This window comes from Marmota marmota, unplaced genomic scaffold, assembly GCF_001458135.2.
Source record: "Marmota marmota marmota unplaced genomic scaffold, marMar, whole genome shotgun sequence".
Classification (NCBI taxonomy): Eukaryota; Metazoa; Chordata; class Mammalia; order Rodentia; family Sciuridae; genus Marmota; species Marmota marmota.
The window spans coordinates 3,407,335-3,427,518 of record NW_026000119.1 but is presented as its reverse complement, the minus strand read 5'-3'; the positions used below and the strand labels follow the sequence as shown (position 1 = coordinate 3,427,518).

The 20,184-nt window shown below is 38.2% G+C and overlaps 1 protein-coding gene and 1 pseudogene across 2 annotated transcripts in view; one reads left to right on the top strand and one right to left on the bottom strand.

Moving 5' to 3' along the window:
* The window catches only part of Tmem150c (transmembrane protein 150C), a 64,784-nt gene that overhangs the window by 2,904 nt on the left and 41,696 nt on the right, over positions 1–20,184 (bottom strand). The window contains exons 1-7 of one of the 2 annotated variants that reach the window (XM_048784767.1): positions 19,732–19,754; positions 13,127–13,216; positions 11,838–11,891; positions 11,681–11,713; positions 11,518–11,585; positions 5,413–5,540; positions 2,412–2,589 (exon numbers count right to left, since the gene is read on the bottom strand). In XM_048784767.1, the coding sequence (XP_048640724.1) occupies positions 2,412–2,589; positions 5,413–5,540; positions 11,518–11,585; positions 11,681–11,713; positions 11,838–11,891; positions 13,127–13,206 (541 nt within the window). In that variant the 5' untranslated portion in view covers positions 13,207–13,216; positions 19,732–19,754. Of the gene's footprint in view, positions 1–2,411; positions 2,590–5,412; positions 5,541–11,517; positions 11,586–11,680; positions 11,714–11,837; positions 11,892–13,126; positions 13,217–19,731; positions 19,755–20,184 lie in introns of those variants that run through there. The other variant, XM_015499235.2, reaches the window with a different exon arrangement.
* Positions 13,276–14,712, top strand: LOC125611054 (annotated as a pseudogene).

Here is a 20,184-nt window from a genome sequence, read left to right as displayed (position 1 = left end):
CTGTATATATGGAGAATAGGACCTCCAAAAAGGGTGAAAAGTTCATAGTATGTTTTAATGAAGGGCCAAGAGGCTGAGGACTGACTACATTTATTTAGAAAAATCAGAGATGTCTCTTAGAATGAGTTTTCTCTTTAGAACTTAGGTCTAGAGTTTGGGGAGATTTTCAGAAAATAAGAATATTGAAACTATTTCAGCCAAGCTTTGTTCTCTTGATGAGGTCTGGATCCCTTCACCCAAGAACCAAGAAGTATTCTAAGTGTTCCAAAATGACATGGATCAGAATCAACTATAAGCTCAAAACAGAATCATTTAAAGTCTGCATACTCATACTAAAGCAATAGTAACTTTACTTAAGTTAATGGAGAATGATTAAATCAAACCTCAAGTGGCCAGTTTTGACTTTTTTGATTTTGTGTTTTTTATCAGGTTGCTGGCAAGCAGCAAGTTTTTTGGTTGGTTGGTTGGTTGGTTGGTTGTGTATGTACTGGGCATTGAACCCAGGGGCACTTTATCAGTGAGCTACATCCAGTCTGTTTTATTTTATTAAGTTACTGAGGCTGGCCTTGAACTTTCGATCCTCCTCCTTCAGCCTCACAGAGTCACTGGGATTATAGGCCTATGCCACTGTGCCTGGCAAGAAGCGAGATTTTTGGCTTGGATTTTAAGTTCTTAAGTGTCCTCTGTCTAATGTGACTGCAGAGCTTCCGAAAAACAGTGAAATGATCAAATGACCGTTAGTGAAGGAAAAGGAAATAAAAAGCTCTAAATGTTCCACTAATTAGAGAATGTCTTTGAAAGCTAAATGTTTTCATTCTCTAGGGAGAAAATGGTCCAGTAACTGAGGGCAAGAACTGAGCCCAAGTTTATATCTTTTTTTGGAGGGGCAGGGGTGGAGGCATGTTCCTGGGGATTGAATCCAGGGCACTTAACCACTGAGCCACATTCCCATCCCTTTTTGTATTTTATTTAGAGACAGAGTCTCACTGAGTTACTTAGGGCCATGCTAAATTGCTGAGGCTGGTTGAACTCAATTCTCCTGCCTCAGCCTCCTAAGCGGCTGGGATTACACAACCTCACTGGTGCAAGTTTAAATCTTGATACACTATATACTACTTGTGGGATCTTGGGAAAATTAGCCTGTGATCCTATTATTACCTTTTAAATAAGGATTAACAGGTACCTTGATACATTAAAATTTCTGAGAATAATGCTGTACACATGGTTAAGTGCCCAGTAAGCACTGGTGATTAAAGATGTATAACTGTGTGTAATTAACCGTCTAGGAACTTTGACTCCCTTCTCTGGTTTCCTGAGGAGAAGGAGGAACTATTAGAAGGCACACTTGTGGATTTAGCTCCACCCAGGGATGACTGATCTGACTGGTGGGATTGGAACTGGTCAGCTTGTATTGGGCCAGTGCTCCATCCTAACCAGCTATCTCTGGGATTTGTCTGGGGTTCAGTGGAGTGAGCCATTTTCTGCCTTTCCCTGGTTTCTATGCTTGTTACTGGATGGGTAAGTTGAATTGCAGGGTATAAGAGATGAGGCCTGCAGCATTCTTTCCAAACTTCCTAAGAATAAAGGCTCATTTCTTCTTCCCCATCTGTCTCCTTATGTCTGTTCTCAATTGGTTCAAACTCTGAGGGAAGGAAAGGAAATGAAGAGCATCCTAAATCCTCAAATATTTGTTTAGGAAAACTACACATGCAATGACAATCTAGTTCTTGAATTTGTTTCCCAGAAAGGCTTATTTTCCTGAAAGATATAAACATCCTAGTCCCTTGAAATTCATTTTAGAATTAATAAATTAGATAACAAGGCTTAATTAAATCATAATAAAATTTTTTAAGATGGAGAAAAATTACCATTCTCTTTGGGTTATGTATTGTATGTTTTTCACAAAAGGAAACTTCTGTCATTAGTGAGGGAAGAATGCATGACACCACTCCTACAAATTGAAACAATCTTGAGATGGCAGAACTTGCTCTTAGTTCTCCATCTCTCTTGAGCATGAAAAACTAACCTGAGAGTTTTGGTTTTCACACTTGTTTACTTTTCTGTTTTGTTTGAAGATTCTGAGATGAAGCCAGGAGCAGTGGTACACATCTCTAATCAGAGCAGCTGGTGAGGCTACGGCAGGCAGATGGTGAGTTCAAAGCCAGCCTCAGCAATTTAGTGAGGTCCAAAGCAATTTAGTGAGATCATCTCCAAATAAAATATAAAAAGGGTTGGGGAATGTGGCTTTGTGGTTAAGCACACCTGGGTTCCATCACTAGTACCAAAAAAAAAAAAAGATTCTGAGATGACGTGAGAGTTATCCCAACATCCTGGGAATGGCAACTGTCTCACAAACAACTTACCTGTGTTTTAATCTCACTAGTAAAGAACCTTTCACATTCAAAGGATACAAAGGACTACACAGAGAGTGATAGATGCTGACAGAATAACTCGCGGAATTCCAACTTTCCGTCCTTCATTCTTGATGTTGACTTTGAGTGTCAATGCAGCCTGGATCCAGCAGGTCAATGTGCCAAATCCAAAAGTCAAGGAGGTTCCCACATTATGGATTTCTTCATCCTTTGTGAGCTAGGGATGAACAGACCATGGCATGTGGGAGCCCATTTAGAAAAGAAGACAATGCAAGCTGATGAAATATGCGAGGGGAGAAAGATATCTCAATACTGGGATGAGAGATTTTAGGAAGATGAGAGTCCTCGATCTCCACTGGGTCTTTGTGTCTAGTCTCAAATGGTTCAAACTCTGCAGAGAGGAAGGGAAATAAACAGTACCCAAAACCTTAAAAACATTCATTCAGGAAAACCACTTAGGAAGTGGTCATCTATTCTTTGAATCGATTTTTTCAGAAAAGCCTTTTGGGAAAGGAAATGAAAAAACCAGACAAGTTACACACAAAAAAAGGAAATGTCAAAGTTCGTACAAGCATACATTCCCAAGTTTATTCTCCAGGCTAAGAAAATAAGACACAGGATCTGTTCTTTAAAGATAGGATAACCAATTCTGGTCAAGTCAAGATTGAACTGGCATAGACAACTAATCACTCTTGGGCTGTTCTTTACTTCTATAAAACTGACCTGTCTGTGTGATGTGTCCAACTCCATTCAGGAGAATTCTTTGAGTTTTGTTTTACTGTAGTAATAAGAAAAACTGCCATCTACCAGCTTGGTCATTATTTAGAGACTCGTTAAAAGATAAAAGGATTGAAGATTGATAGGCAAGGCTTTTATAGAGTCAGTAGGTTAAATGAAAGACATCTGGGTTATTTCATTTGGGGGACAGAGATATAAAATCTTCAAATCATCCCACTTATTTAAAAAAATGTATATAACACTTAAATCTCTCTTTGTAATTACATGCAATTTAGTCATACATATAGGAAAATAAAATTATTGTTGAAGGGATAGCTTTTAAACCATGCTGTAAAATATCATTTTGTTGTTTAGTATGGTTGTGAATAGCTTTTGCATCAAATGAATATCACTTCTCCTTTATAATTTTTTTCTATTGTTTTTAGCTATAGGGTTCATTCTCCCATCCAGGCCCATCCCCTTGTTTGGAAGAAACCACTTTTTCCTCATAATTCAAAAAATATATCTTCAAAATTTGTTTAAAAATAATGATTCCTTAAATTAAATTTCCCTAGGATGTTGGTTTTCTGTGCCATATGCAATCTATTTCATTTCCTTTTTTTGCCATTTTAAATGTAAATTTAAAAATAGATAATAGTTATGTGGTTCAAACTTTTAAAATTTACAAAAAAAAATGGTATAGATTGAAAAGTCTCTTAGCCAGTATACATCATCCATCTGTTTTCTCCACAGGGAACTACTTTGTTGTTTGTTCCTTGTTTATTTCCTATAGATATTCCTGCAAGTGTTCTTTATATCTACTGTCATTCATTCATAATTTTGATTATTTGTGGTTCATCAAGACTGTCCCATCTCTGTGCTTCTAGGACTTTACTATAGATCCAAATGGGCACTTAACTCATCAAAACCATGGTCAAGAGAACTGATCAACACTGAGCATATTACAACCTACCTGCACCTGCAGCACAGGCAGGCAAGTGAGGGAAAGGCCCCCACGAAGATTCTAGTAAAAATGCTCTGTGCCCTAACAATTTGGGTCTTTTAAAAAAAAAAAAAACATTTTAAAAAGATTTATTTTGTTTTGGTTGTAGTTAGACACAACACCTTTGTTTTTATTTATTTATTTATTTATTTATTTTTATGTGGTGGTGAGGTTCAAACCCAGGGCCTCGCACACGCTAGGCGAGTGCTCTACCTCTGAGCCACAACCCCAAGCCCACAATTTGGATCTTAACAGGATAAAATCTCAAATACTCTCTTGATAATTCATTACCCTAACAAATATGTTCTAAAAATGCAGCTTTCTGGTTGTCTAACTTGATATGTGATGGAATTTAGAATAGTTTGAGGAATTTGTGGAACTGCCTGTCAAACAACTCATCAAGTGAAAAAATACTTATTTAGTTGCTACTTGGGGAACTCTTGTTCCCCAAGAGGAAGTCTTGGGGAACATGTGATCCTGGCTTAATGAATTAGCAGGAGTGAGAGTTAAGACAGGACATGCTCTTAGAAAATCCACTACCAAATTTTCAGTAAGAACATTTCCTGAATGCTCATTAGATTGCTGAGGGTCTTGAATGCCTACACCATTTTTATTTCAAATCTAAGAAACAGGAGGAGTGTCAGGATCAGTGTTTGCTCACAAGGAGAAAATCTGAAGCAATAGTATGTATGGCATAGGTTGGAGGATGGTATGGAGGGAATGGAGGCAGGAAGATCAGTCAACTACTGCAATAAATTAAGTCATTTAGGACAAGAAGTGGGTGATGGTATTGGCAAGGGAAATTATTCTTGCAGATTGTGATCCTAAGCTTCTAAATTTCTAGGAAGAAAGATTAGGTGTTCTAGAGAAATTCTGAGCTTTCAAACTGGATTCCATGGGGGCTTACTAACTTGAAATGTAAGCATTCATCAAATAGAATATGTGGTGTTTAATTATAAAAAGCCAATGATCCTAAGTTTTCTAGAAAGACACATTAGGATGCAATTTGCTATTTTTAATAAAAAGTGTGACCCACTTCCAAATTCTTTGTCTAAAACTATTAATAGCTACTTCTTACAATAGCCTTGCTGTAATTCATATGCAGAATTTTCATATGTCTCACATGTGTGACAAGAACTGGCTCAGAGGGCTGGCTGCTGGAGAGCCTGTGACAGTGAGAACCACTGTTCCTAATTGTTTTTAAGGTTGATGAAGAATTAATATGGAACACATCGTGACTAGACTTCACTAGCTGCAATAATCATACAAGTGAAGGCCTTAATGATATGAGAGGGAGGTGAAAAAGGCCAAATGAAGTACCTGAAAATTACCAAGTAAGGTCATTCCAAAGGAAGCCAGACACAGCGCCACCAATCCACTAATATTCAGCCATGGGTTTAAAACCTTTGGTTTCAGTTGTATGAAGCGCAGAACAGCTACCACAAGGGCTAGGAATAAAGCAAAATCTTAAAATTAAAAAAAAATGTAAATCATTCACCTACTATGAGGCAGAGTTCTCCACCCACAACGTGCACAACTCAACTTTGCATCATACTCCATCTTAAGTCTCTGAAAGGACAGGTGATTTTACAAATACACTTTCCATGCAGTGCTTATGATTATTTAGATGTTTGGTGACACCACCTGGGGGAAGCCAAGAGGACTTGAAGCAGCAGTGCTGTCTATTATGGGGGTGATGCAAGGATGACAGAACTGTTAGTAGTGTTGTTCCAGAGTTTGCAAAAACAAGGTCAGCCAAGGGCTGACTGGCCTCAGAGAGCATTGCAGAGGTGTGGCACAGAACAAATGAGCTGGGGACAAAGACCACGGCCTGGAATTCACTAATATCAGCCATCCTTTGGCTTACAACAGTGTTAGAAAACATGAGGCAGGAAGGTGGGGGGAGAGGTCAAGGTTACCACATATGGGCAAACCTGTGTTCCTTGGGCCAGAAACCATCCCTAGGGATAGGAAGCAAAGTGTAAAAATCCCTTCATTATTGGTTTTAGTTTCACTTCCCTTTGATGCTCCCAGTAGGTGCTCATTGTCAAAGGACCAAGACAATTCAAATTAGAGCAATTAAAGTAATCACGTTCATGAAATCTGCATCCTAACACCAAAGATGGTGGGGACAGAGGTTGATGTGTACTCAAAATCAGACCTGGTACATCAAGAAGACTCAATTCTTTCAAGTGATATTAATCACCCCATCTCATTTGTTCCATGCCACACCTCTATAATGCTCTTTTAAAAGGTCACTCTATCTTTTGAAGTAACTTGGTATCTAAGAACTTGAAGAGAAAATGAGGGAAGTTACTTGTATTTCAAATCTGACTTCTAATAGTAACCTTGGGGACAGTTACCACTCAAGCCACTAGTCTAACAATCACCTTTTATTAGAGACTTAGTGCAGGGATATTTTCATGTATATACAAAAAGCTGGAAGAGAATGGTTTACAAATGATGAAATGAATATAAATTGTATCTTATAATTAATATAAAATTTATGTACATATAAGGAAATGCAGTTTCTACTGCTTAAGACAATTAATTTTGACATTAAGGTTCAGCAGGGAAGACAGAAATTCAAGAATTACCCTATTTATATTAGCAATTATGTTGGTAATTATTCACTAAAGGTTTTGCCTTGATTAAAGGCCCTTATCCATAATCATTAGTTAAAAAAAATCTTCCATACATTTGCATTTTCCAAGGATGCTAAATTTCATAGTGTCAGGCTATGAACTAAAGCTCAAAGAGTTGGCTTTCCAAGTACCTCTGATCAGAGAGTGGAATAATACTTGATCTTATTTGGATTTTGGAACCAAAATAGAGATAAACCATGATTTGTGAAATATCAACTTATCCAGCCTTGATATAGTTTTAGTACATGTTTCATCTAATGCCCACTATGGATCAGAAAATTAATCAATTCTATTTCAGTGGACAACAGCTGCTCAAACAATTGGATTGAGATACCTAGTTAGGAGTTACTTCAGAAGTCTATTAATAATAACTATAGTTAGAAGGTGAAAGCTACTTCTATCCTAGAAGGTGAAAAGTAAACATTGTTAATAATTTTTAGAATGAGAATAGAAGAAGGAAGTGGGGACAGGAGTAATTCCACATACAGCATTCTGACATAACTTGGTCAGCTGATAAAGAAGTCATTAGATTAGGACTAGAGAGTTCAACACAGGGCACCATGGGATTTACTTGCTAATTAATTCTGCATGGCTGTAAGGGAATAATGACAAAATACCAAGGTGGCACATTTAATTTCTTTTAAAAATGATTAGTGAAACATATTACTTTGGGAACTCCCTGCTGGCCATTTAATTAATTGTAGAATAAGACCATGCTGGAACCTTAGCCTAGGTGAAACCCAATCCCTCATATAGCTCCTCACAATGACCCATGTAGTTTAGTCCCTATGCCCAGGAGAAGGGATTTGATGGTCAATCTCTGAGCTAACTATTTCTTGCCAGTAAACATGGGACTTGTATCATGTCTTGGTCCCAGTAATGCTAAGCTTCCTATTTGTAACATGGGTGATAAGACACTTTTTCATGAGCAAGTGATGAAATTACACAGGAACCAGAAAGCTCTGTGGAGCCAATAATTCAACCCAGCACTCTTAACTTCCAGAATCATGTTCCAAACACCATACTTTGCCCTTTTCTCCTGTTAATTCCATTATTAATCAGCTCAGATGAGGCATAATTTCCTTTTAAAACAGATTCTACTTGAATTTTTAGAATGGCAAACTAAATGAAGAGACTGACCCTATAAACAGTCTTATTAACTCTTTGGTTTAAATGAAGTCAGATTCAAACCATGAAGTCCATTGTCAACAAAGTGGTAGTTTATTTATACCTTATTGAAAAAGACAGTTGGGGCAAGAGGACAATTTCAAAGGCATCATTATATATGCTGACCAACTTTTACCATGTTCACCTGATGAACATGACATGCTGTTTAGTTTCATTAAAAAAAAAAAAATTTTTTTTTTTGAGGCAAGAGGACCACAAGTTGGAGCCTAGCCTGGGCAACTTAGCAACACCCTATCTCAAAATAAAAGCTTTTAAAAAGGGGCTAAGAATGTAGTTTAGTGGTAGAGTACTGGTCTAACATGTTCAAGCCCAAGTATCACAGTGGGAAGAAAATTAGGTTTTACTAGATGGTTTTTAAAAGATATTAAAAATCTACTCCTCTCCTGTTTTGAGTATGTAGAATCTTTGCTACACATGTGCCCCCTATTTAATTTTCCTGTCTATTTTAAGAGTATAAATAGAAAAATTGTATATTTTTTTTAAATTTTGAGACCGATTAGGTTTTTAAAATTCAAAACTCTGAGTAACATGTCTTCATTACAGCTCTAAACTGGTGCCTGGCCAATTCTTTTTTGTTTTGTTTAGTTTTACTGTTTATATGCATCCATAATTCCTATTTATGACTGCGGTAGAACATGACAATCAATATGTTTTGGCCGAAGGAGGGAGAGAGGCTGCTATTAGGTGACTGAAATCATTCAGCTATTAGCTTCATCCTCAGCAACCTCCCCAGGGGCAGGAAATAATATTCCTCTCAAGAAATTTGTCTTAGGTCTTTTTCCCCCCTAGTGGAAAGGAAAATGTGGATTCAGGACAAAGAGCATAACGAATTCTGTAAAGAAAATAATTGAGCATTCAATCTTTGATTAGCCTGTCAAAAAGATAAAAGATCTTTGCTAACTAATTTTAATAAATGCTACACTGACTCATTTTTAGACTATAAATTATAATCTATAGGGCTGCTGAGAAGCAGTCACTTATAGACAGCACGGGCTATTTCTTAAAGGTAGTTATGCTATCTAAAGTAATAGTCTGATGTCAAGCAGGGACAGACCTGGGGAGATGAAAGTATCCACAGTGGAACAAGAATCTTTACTAAATGGATTCTTTTTCACTTCCAGAATTTATAAATAAATAATTGTTGGTTTGCTCCCACCGAACACTAATCTTAATCAGTTTTGTGTCTACCAGATGGTTCTTCAAATGCTGAAAGATAATAAAGACTAAACACTGGATGTTGCAATACCTCCAAGCAAGAGCTGGTAAAAGCTTAATTGCGTCTTGGTGGAGTAGAAAGAACTGAAGAATAAGATGATGACAAATGTCATCTGGAAGAGGGGAACTTGCTTGCATTGCTTTGTTTTTGGAAATGCTTTTATAATTAGTTAATCATATGTTTTATAACTGGAGAATCTCATGAGCTGTGCAAACTGGTTTATACAACAAAGACTACTGGGAAATATCAATTTGTTTAAAAAAGAAAATAATATGTAGCCTCCCACATGTTTGTTGGTTTCTTTAAACCATAAAGGAGGACAGCTTGTGACAGCTTTTGTATAAAAGCAGGTTTCTACATTTCATGGTTAAATGAGGTAGTGTTTATAAAGCACTTAGCTTTGAGCTTGGAATAAAAATGATGGCAATTAATTATTGTTATTGTGCCCTGTGGGGTGATCAGATGAGTCGGTGCCAACCTGCAGGCCTACATACTGTGATGGCAAAGAGTGTGTAAAAGGCCCCGACTCTGCAATTCACAGTTCACTCTTGGGGCTTTGAGCTCTGTTAAATGCAAACATTCCTTAGCGGGCACTGGGCACAGTGGTGCACACCTGTAATCCCAGCAGTTTGGGAGTCTGAGGCAGAAGGATTGTGAGTTCAAAGCCAGCCTCAGTAACTTAGTAAGGCCTTGAGAAACTTAGTGAAACCCTGTCTCAAAATAAAGTGTGAAAAAGGGGATGGGGATGTGGCTCAGTGGTTAAGCACCCCTGGGTTCAATCCCTGATACAAAAAAAAAAAAAAGAGTGTATTCCTTAGTAGGCATTTGTGCCCCAGTATGAATAAGTTCACTGGATCTTTTCAGAAGAAAGTGTCAAGAGTAGAATAAAAAGGAGTGAGTATAAGGTTCCTGACAGTTCTGAGGCTGAAGGCAGTATCTAACCAAATCAATTGTGACCAGCCCTAGTCCCACATGTGCATCAGCTGCTGTGAGTGTCAGCCTTCTCAATACTTGTGAGAATCTGGGCCACGAAAACCCTGACAGGCACAGGCAGGAAGACAAGAGCTGCTTCTCAGCATCAGGATAGTTAACCTTCTCTTCATGGTCATGTAGTAGCCCATGCCTTCCAGACATTTCCTGCTTAGGTGAATGGGACATACTTTGGGGAAGCTTGGGTAGGGTAAGGCTCTGACAAAATTATACTTAGCTCCAGGGAGAAATCTTGCTAACTTCAGAGAAGTCCCCCAGTATGCTTCTCTAGGGATGTTCTCCAAGTTTCTTACGTTTTGAGCTGTCTGAACAAAATGATTCTGCTTGTGTTGCATGTTGAACTAAGAAGGTCCCATGATTTCCTAAGTTCTAGAGATTTAACCTTTCCTACAGCAAACATTAAAAAAGAAAACATTAAGATTGAGTAGATTTTTTTTTCTGGTGAGGAGGAGAGGATTTACACAGAGATGAAGTAACTGGTCATGTCGTTCAGAGACAGGTACCACAAAGGCTAAAAACTCCCTTGGTAATGATATTTTTATCTCTATTTGGAGTGAAAGTCTCTCCATCTAAAAGAACCTTTTCTAGAAAAACACTGTGGAAAGATTGAGCTGACATTGGTCCTCTCCCAACAATGTGACAACAGTGACAGATAGCTGACCCTTTGAAGGATATGTGGAAAGCCTGGCTTTGAGGAGATGGTGTACAAGTTGGACTTGAGCAAGGAGAGAACACGCATAGTTACCACTATCTCTGGAAGACTAACAGGGTCATGCAAGCACTTGCAGAACTAGGGGACGGGATATTAAGGGAAGGTCTTGGGCCCAGAAGTAAGTGGAAGAAATCAGGGTCAGACATGAGCACTAAAGGTTGCTTTTTGTCTTAAGCCTCCTTCCTCATTTGCCAGCTTAAAATGTATGTGGGCACAGAGGAAGGCAAGAGCCTAATGTCAGTGCTGCTCTTTAGGCTTAAGACAGGGTCTATAAACAATATTTATCACAGAGCCCAAGCATCTTTTTATCTTTGCCAGTGAAGGAATGAATAAGTCATTCTTTTTAAAGCAAATGTATTGTACCACATCACATTCCGAGGCAGGATTTCATGGCACATGAAAGATATTATTTCATGCAGCAAAAGAAATAAAGTTCAGAGTATGCTGAAATGATAAAGACAATCAAAAGGAGAGAAATATAAGGCAAGCAGGAGGGAGTAAAAAGATTTATGAGGGGGGGAAAAAGGCTCCTAAAACAAATAGCTGGCTTTGGCCTATTGACATGATATGATACTAAATCATCAGCGAGGCCCACCATTGTTTGATATAGTTTGGGGCAATGTTAAAAAAATAATGGACTGAAGTGCATCACACATTCTTCATGCTCCTCTTACCTAGGAAGGCTGCCATGTTCATCACTTGACTAAACACACAGCTCGCAGGAGGATCATCCCCTGCAATACTTGAAAAAGATGAAATGTTTTATAATTACTCAAAATCTATAATCCTTCAACTTTTCCTAACATCCAACAGATCAGGTGAGAATTATGGAGTTACCTTATATATGGTGCATGCTTCACGCCAGATTTCCTGGGTAACAAACAACAGAGAGAGGCTTAGGTTAAAGCGTGGTCACGGCTGCAGTTCAGCTCTGCCACTGGCAAAGGCTTCACTAAAAGGCTGAACAACAAACTCCCCCAGAGATAAGCTTTACCTTTCAGCTGAATTTAATGGTAATATTTTTTCATCTTCCACAGCTATAAAGTACCTATCAGGAAAGAAAGATAAGTTGATAAAACAAAGCAATTTAAAAAAAAAATAAACAAAAAATTCCAAGAATCATTTGTTTCCCAGTTAAATAGACTAAACTATTCTAAATCATACTCATTCTTTTCTGAGAAAATCCTTTTTAATAACATCTAGTTCTTTGAAGTTCCAATGTTATTTTTAATATTTTCTTAATTTTCAAAACACCCCCAAGGGCTGGGCTTGTAGATTGGTGGTGAAGCACTTGCCTTGTACGTGTGAGGCACTGGGTTTGATCTTCAGCACCACATAAAAATAAAATAAAGGTATTGTGTCCATGTACAACTAAAAATAACATAATACTAAAAAAAAATTAAAAACACTCTCAAAATTTATGGCAATGATTTTAATCTGCAGGGTTTTTTTTTTTTGTTGTTGTTGTTGTTGTTTTTTAGGACTAGTGATAGAATCCAGGGCCTTCCATAGAATAGGCACGTGCTGTACCACTGAGCTACATCCCCAGCTCCCAAGGATTATAGTTTAGAAACTAGAAAACAAAGAAACCTTCCAACTTTGAGTAAATTAAAATTACAATTCAGTTTCTAGTTTCTTAGGAATAAATATTCACCACTCTTTTTTTAATGTTTATTTTTTAGTTGTAGGTGGACATAATATCTTTATTTCATTTTTATGTGGTGCTGAGGATTGAACCCAGAGCCTCACCTCACGTGTGCTAGGCAAGCACTCTACCACTGAGCTACAATCCCAGCCCCTATCCACCACTCTTAATGAACTTAAACTAAAATAAATTTCTTAAAGTGATTTATTACTTGAAATAAGCAATTTTTGAGGTAACAGGACTTCCAATGTAACGATATTCATCTTATAAACATATCAGACCTTGTCACAAATACTTGAACTATGAACAGGACTGTGAACAGAATCCAGATCATGTTTGTATCAAATTAGAAAAACTTGCAAATAATGAATTTACATGACCACTTTATAAAATGTTCATTATTAGAATAGATGAACACAAAACCAGCATTCTTTATTTCCTGCTTTGCATATTTATTACTTAATCTTATTTTAAGTAATAAAAGATGAGAAAATAAATGGGGACCTTAGTAAGATTAAATTACTAAGCATATTTTCTTAACAGATTTATAAATACATCCATATAGATATGTCACATATTCTCATATTTGTTTTTAGCTCACTGCATCTGAATCTTTAAGTCATTAAGAGCATACTCACACTATCCACAATCCAGCTGAAGTAAACAAAGTAAATACAAGAGGTAGAAACATCCATACACTGCATTTCTTCCCATCCATGCCTGTACCACTGAAATAAAATGAACAGGTGTTAATAATTAAGGCAAAAATTTACCTAACTCTTTCAAGATGGAAAGGAATTCCAGTGGGGAGAATCTTGTGAGCAGTTAACATAGACAATTGTTATCTAGCATTAGCTTCAGAGTCTTAGCTGTGATCTGATGCCAAATTTCTGATGAAAACTTTTGAGTACATTTAAGAATGGACAAAGGGGTTAGGACTTTCAGAAGAGCTAAGTACCAAAGGCAAATTCCAACCTACCTTTAGTGCTATTAACATTTACAGGTTTATGGACCTAAGTGCATAAGTATACTCCCAGGAAGACAGGTGTTATAAACAAATAGTTACTAAATAAATCAGCATCACAGGGGAAAAGAGCAAAAGCTTTGCAAATCTGAACTTTTCTTGTGACTTTACTGAGCAGCTATCACAGTAGACACAAAGATAAATGCTCTGGAAAATAATGCATTAGATTAGTTCCAATGAAAAAACTGGGGAAAAATACAGATGCTGGGCATTTGGGGATATAACATTTTCACAGCAAAAATACATAAATTAAAAACTCCCCTAGTCAGGCTCAATGGTGCACACCTGCAGTTCCAGCTACTCAGGAGGCAGAGGCAGACGGATTTCTTGAGCCAAGGAGTTTGAGACCAGCTTTGGCAACACAGTGAGACCCCCAGCTCAAACTAATAATTTTAAAATTCCCAGATAAGTGAAAACTAGAGGCTTTAGAAGTATCTAGGAAAGGCTGCTCTTCTGCCAGGGATGTGGGAATGGGCTGATCGTGGGCGGGCCAGCGCTGATCCTGCTTCGCTGGCAACACTTGCACAACAACATCACCTGCAAGGTAACAGAACTGGGAGTATCCAAAGCTGAAAGAAGTGGATGGTGTGCTTGGCTGAGCAGCAGCCTGGGAGAATGCAGACTCTACAGTACAGCCATGTCCCAATGCGAACATCCTCGAGCTTACTGCATGCAGCTCCAGACCCCTCTGCAGACATCCCATGACCACTTTCCACAAGCGCTGCAGAACTCAGTGCGGACACTTCTGGAGGAACTACAGCTGGCCCACCTGCGCAGTGGACACCCAGCAGGATATGAATTGTGTGTTCTGAGACTCTTTGCTAGTGAAGTGGGAGGTTCGCCCCTTGGGATGGGAGACCAGGGTGTCAGGAAATGGTGCCTGTCTGCCAGTCTGGGAGTTGCTGTGTGGTGGTGGGGAGACCCACAGGGAAGTGTGCTTGGTTCAAAGTCCTGCGCCTTCTCCTTTTACCTTCACTAGGCAGATGACATTTCCTCATACCAATGAACAGTCTACTGTTTGCACAACTTAGTACATTAAATATCCCTAAATACTTAACTGTTAATTATAAACCTGTAACCAAAACTTGTTCTGGATGTCGCATAAAAATGAAGTCTAATAAAAAAAAAAGGGTCTAGGAAAAATTATTGGTATCAAACAGAAGTAGCTAATTATCACTTTGTGACATATTTTTGCCTAAAACCATCAGACAAAATATATTAGACATATTGGATTCCAGCATAATCCTTAAGGAAAAAAAAACAACACTTCTAAGAAAATAATGTACCCTAGTGACCTCCACTGGTGACTTGACAAACATAATGATAATGTGATTAAATGACATTTCATTTAGATTCCCCTCAGTATTCATTATTTTGAATTTTACCACAAGTTTGAACCTGCACTGCCAAATTTCTGAGTACCTTCATGACATCTGCTTTCATGTGCTGAGACTATGGACCTTCCAAGTGTAGACATCAGATAGAGAACATCATGCCCCGTTGAGGCTGGGAAGCCAATCCCTCTGCAAAGAAGTCTGAGTTCCTAGTACAGTCCTACCACATAAGGTAGATCTTTCTGACTAGGAGACAGACACCTGAATCTAATAACATGCCTTTAACATTTGTGCCTTAGTCTCAAACATATATCTGGGCAGAAATGTTAAACAAATGGTAGAATCTAGGAGTTGGAAGGCATTTGAGGCACTTTCAATCAATCCAATTCATCCAATTCACAATTATTGATACCCTACTTGTACCAGGCACTATGCCAGACTGTGGAAATACTGAGTTGAGGTCTAATGAATACTATGACTTATTTATTTATTTATTACCAGTCTATGTGATATATATATAGTAGTCTCTCCTTATGTGAGGGGATACATTTCAAGACCCCCAGTGGATGCCTAAAGCCATGAATAGCACTCAACCCTATCTATATATTTTTCTAATACATATATTTTCACTTTAAGAAAGCACTTTATGGCTTTTATCTTGTACATCTGTGTTTAGTTTTTCATCACTGTGACCAAAATACCCAACAAGAACAACTTGTAGGAGAAAAGGTTTATTTTGGTTCCTAGTTTCAGAGGTTCAGTCCATGGTGAGCCAACTCCACTGCTCTGAGCCCAAGGTGAGGCAAGTTGAGGGGGTGGTGGAGGAGTACTGCTTATTTCTTCGTGGCCAAGAAACAGAACAAGAGGAAGGCATCAGAGGTCACAGGGAAGATGAACCTTTCAGAGCAAGCCCCCAGTGACACCTCCTCCAGTCAGGGCCCCAGTTACCATTACCTGCCTACATTATCACCCAGTTATTCCATTCAAACTAAGATGAACTGATTAGGTTACAGCTCTCCCAATCCAGTCATTTCACTTCCAAAAATTCCTGCATGAATGCAGGAGATTTTGGGAGACACTCCTATCCAAGCCATAACAGGATCTAAATTGCCAGCATCACTATCCTTGAACTTTGGGCTATTAATAAGTAAAATAAGCATTACTTGAACACAAGCACTGAGATGCCATGATAGTTGATCTGATAACTGAGATAGCTACTATGTGACTAATGAGCAGAGAGCCCATACAGAGTGGATACACTAGACAAGGGATGATTCAAGTCCTGGGCAGGATGGAGTGGGACAGCATAAGATTTCATCACATTAGTCAGAATGGCACACAATTAAAAATGTATGAAATGAGGGGCTGGGGATGTGGCTCAAGTGGTAGCGCGCTCGCATGGTATGCGTGTGGCCCGGGTTCGATCCTCAGCACCACATACAAACAAAACAAGACAAAGATGTTGTGTCTGCCGATAACTAAAAATAAAATATTTAAAAAAAAATAAAAATGTATGAAATGAAAAAAAATGTATGAAATGTTCATTTCTGGATTTTCTATTTAATATCTTCAGACCATGGTTCATATGGATAACTGGAACCATAAAAAGTAAAGTTGCAGTCAGGGAAGATACTATAAATGCTTGGTCCATGTCTTTCCAATCTATGGAAGAACAGTGACCGTTTTAAGCATAAACAATATGGCCAGGCAGGATCTATTCATATTTATGTCCAAAAAGTTGTAGATTAATAACAAAGCTATCAATTATGCTAACAAAAATTATTCCATCCAAAGGAGTACATAAAATGGCAACGGTAATTGAGTAGGTAAAACAATTATTCTAGATTTGCCACTGAAACAGGGTGTTCTGGCAAGCTGAGATAGTTACACTACAAGTCTTAGAAGCTCTAGTTTCCAACCCCAGCTTTGCCAAAAACTAACCCCTTAGGGCCTAGATTAGTTACATCATTTTCCTATCTCACTACACCAAGATTAATGAATTTGAAAAAAGGGAGAGAGAAGTCAAAGACTGAGTTCTTCCAGGGTGGTAGTACCTTGGAGGTTAACCCAAGTCCAGTATTGTATATCTTTGCAGTAAGAGAATGCCCTAATATACTCAGAATTATCAGCCACAGAGAAAAATGGTAAACATTTTTACATTAGATTGGTGACAAAATCAGAATGCCAATATATGAAGGTAGAATGAATGAGAAACATAGTGTCAAATAGTCAGATTGGCTTCCCTTTTAGGAAGATCTATGTGGGAAATCAAAATTTGAAAGCAGGGAGGCTAGATGAAGAGAGTTAATGAGACAACTCTTAAGACCACGCCAGCGAGCTACAATAGTTCTCTGCACTGATTTCCTTCAAAGAGAAGCAGTCTGGTGGGACAGAAATGGTATGGCAAGGCAAAGGACCCAACCCAATTCTGCCACTCACTAGCAATGTCATTCCATCTCTAAAGCCTTAGTCTAACTGTAGAGATAACTCTGTTTTGTGGAATTGTGCTGAGGATTAATGATGCTGAGATTAAACACCTCCCACATAATCCGTGTTGGGTAAATGCTGTAATTCTAACTGCAGAGCAAAACCACACTTGCCTTAGGACAAAGTTCCCACTCTACAGGGCGGGGCTCAGGACAACTTAACACTTTCTTATTCTCTGGGATCCCACTTTTCTAGCTTCTCTAGAGAGGTGCAGACACCCTTCCTGATGGTAATAATCCTTTTCCCTCTCAAATGACTTCACCTCAAATTAAAATCTTGAGGTCTTAATAGTGAAGGTCTACCTTCCTGAGACTCTACTGCTTTGTTGTTTTTCAGTACGCATGTTTTTCAGTGCTCATTTGTTTTGTTAGGCAATTACCTAAAATGGTCAATGGCTAAAAGTACACTGTTTTTCTTTTATCAGTTTAACTCTCAAAGGGTAACCTATGTCCAAATTCCGGGAAACTCATAGTTTCCCTAGCTTAATAATTTGAAATATGCCTTTTCTTAACTTTGCGAGATGCCTTGGGAGGTGAAAAGGGTAAGCCTATGAATGGCTGTGTTATCAGTTTGCAATGGAACTACTTTGGTTTTCTTTAGGATTTTTAAAATGCTGACTATGCTTTTTTTATTTAAATAATTGCAAATTCACATGCAGTTGTAAGAAATAATATAGACAGATCGTGTATATCATTCATTCTGTCTCCCCAGGGTAACATCCTGCAAAAACACAGTATTATATCATCAACTAAGAAACTGGCTTGATACAACCCTTTAACTTAAATCAGATTTCACCAATTTTATGCACACTATTTACACGTGTGTGTGTGTATATGTGTGCGCGCATGCGCAAAGCCCCCTTCTTACCTTCTCTATCTTCCTAACTACTTTGTTTTACAAAAGACCCTATGAAGTGCGAAGACCTCCAGAGACCAGGAGACCCCAGTGAAAAGCTCTTATAGAAACAGTTTCTGGTTCTGTCAACCTATCAATGCCCCATATGACAGATCTTGATGTTTCCATTTCTTTTTCCCTCTCAGGTAGGGCTGTGTTGATCAAAGGTGAAGACTCTGTCATATCTACTTCTCTTTCCTAGTCCCAAAGAATCTATTTGTTCTGCTTTAGTCTATATTCAGCTTTTAATGTGATCGAAGAACTCAGAGTAGATATACAACACTCATGAGCTCTCTGTTCTTAGTGCTGGAGGTTTGTGGAGGTGCCAGGAGTTAAACCCGACTGACTCTGAGCCGCTCTGGCTTGGCAAGTTCAGAGAATAAACTTGACGGGAAGTACCTCTGAAAAGAATAAATGAATTGATCTGTGAACAGTGAGACTCTGCCTCACTGTTGTCTTGAGAATTAAAGTTGTAACTGAGAGATGGTTCTCTTCCTTCCATGCTTCCAGACACCATTAAAATAAACTGCCCCATTGCTTCCAGTCACACTGAAAGTGGTACCCAAACTTTGATTACATTTCCCAGCAAGGATAAATTCCACTCTTCCAAAGCTAAATAACCCAGGTAGCTACCAGCTAGAAAAGAACACTTTTCCTTGCCTCTTTCAGGAAAGACAGGGAGAAAGAAGGAATATTCCACACTCCTAAGAGTTTTACCTTTGCATCCTGAATTGTACTTCTTTTTTTATTCTGTGTAATATTTACTCTTGATATTAATCTCCTAATAATTTTTCATAGTTAAAAAAACAAGGATAAGTGTTCCTATATCCTATATGGCCAATTATATCTGGAACAATGTTACCTAATGAGTTTCTGACAAAAACAGGAGAAGAGCCCAAATTGCATAAACTTTCTTGAAAGTTCTGGCACTAAGATTTTGGTTTGGCAGAATCTCTTCCAAATAGTATCATTTTTCCAAATGACTCGCAAAGCTGTTATCCAGATGGTCAGATCTTCTTAGAGAGCCAATGCTGCCAACTCTGTACATTCTACCATGTGTTCGTTTCTTCCAATAAATGTCATTCTCTAAGTTTGAGTGATCTTCACTCTCTTTTACCCAATCTGTGGTACGAGTGGGGATGCTCGGTGGGGACTCCTCCACACTCTGAGATGGTGAAAACCTCCATCCTCTATCTGTTCTAATTTCTATCTGTTTGTGACCTGGCATCCTTGAAGTTCTCATTTTTCCCACAGAGAAAAAAATGAACCATGGCAAAAGATTATGGTGACTCCCACCATCGACATTTTTATTACTCTGCAAGTCTTCTATCTGCCAACAGCCAGGAGAATATTTACAGTCTCCTGGAAGCAAAAAAGAGGTTTTCTATGTTCACATGACCTTGTTACCTAGGACCCCAAATACTTTCTGAAAAAGGGTCTTTATAAAATGAAAGAAATATGATTATTAATGCTTTTATCATCAAATTCCAAACATAGTTCTTACAATATAAACTATGAAACTCCAAAGCCAAAACTACAGCATGCTGTTACCAATGCTGATCCTCCAAGACGAATTTTCTAATTTCTCAAGTGTTGATAAAATATCTCCAATCTACAAATAGAAAAGTAAAGCACATTGGATCATCTTTGTACCTTTTTAAACTTTTGTCAATGAGAAAAAGCTTCTAATAATAACTGTGATGTGTCACAAAGTTAATACTTTCTGGGGCTGGAAAGAATCCACTTGTTATAAATGAAGATTTGTACTACCTGGGACAGTAGAGAGAGAAGAGGCAGCTTTAGTTGATAGACCCTGGAGCCAGATGACCAGTGCTTGGAATCCCAGCCCTGTCACTTACTAATGGCAGTTGTATGACCTAGGTTAAGTCCACTCTGTGTCTCAGTTTCTTTCTTTTTTTTTTTTGGTGGAGGTGGTGGTACCAGGGATTAAATCCAG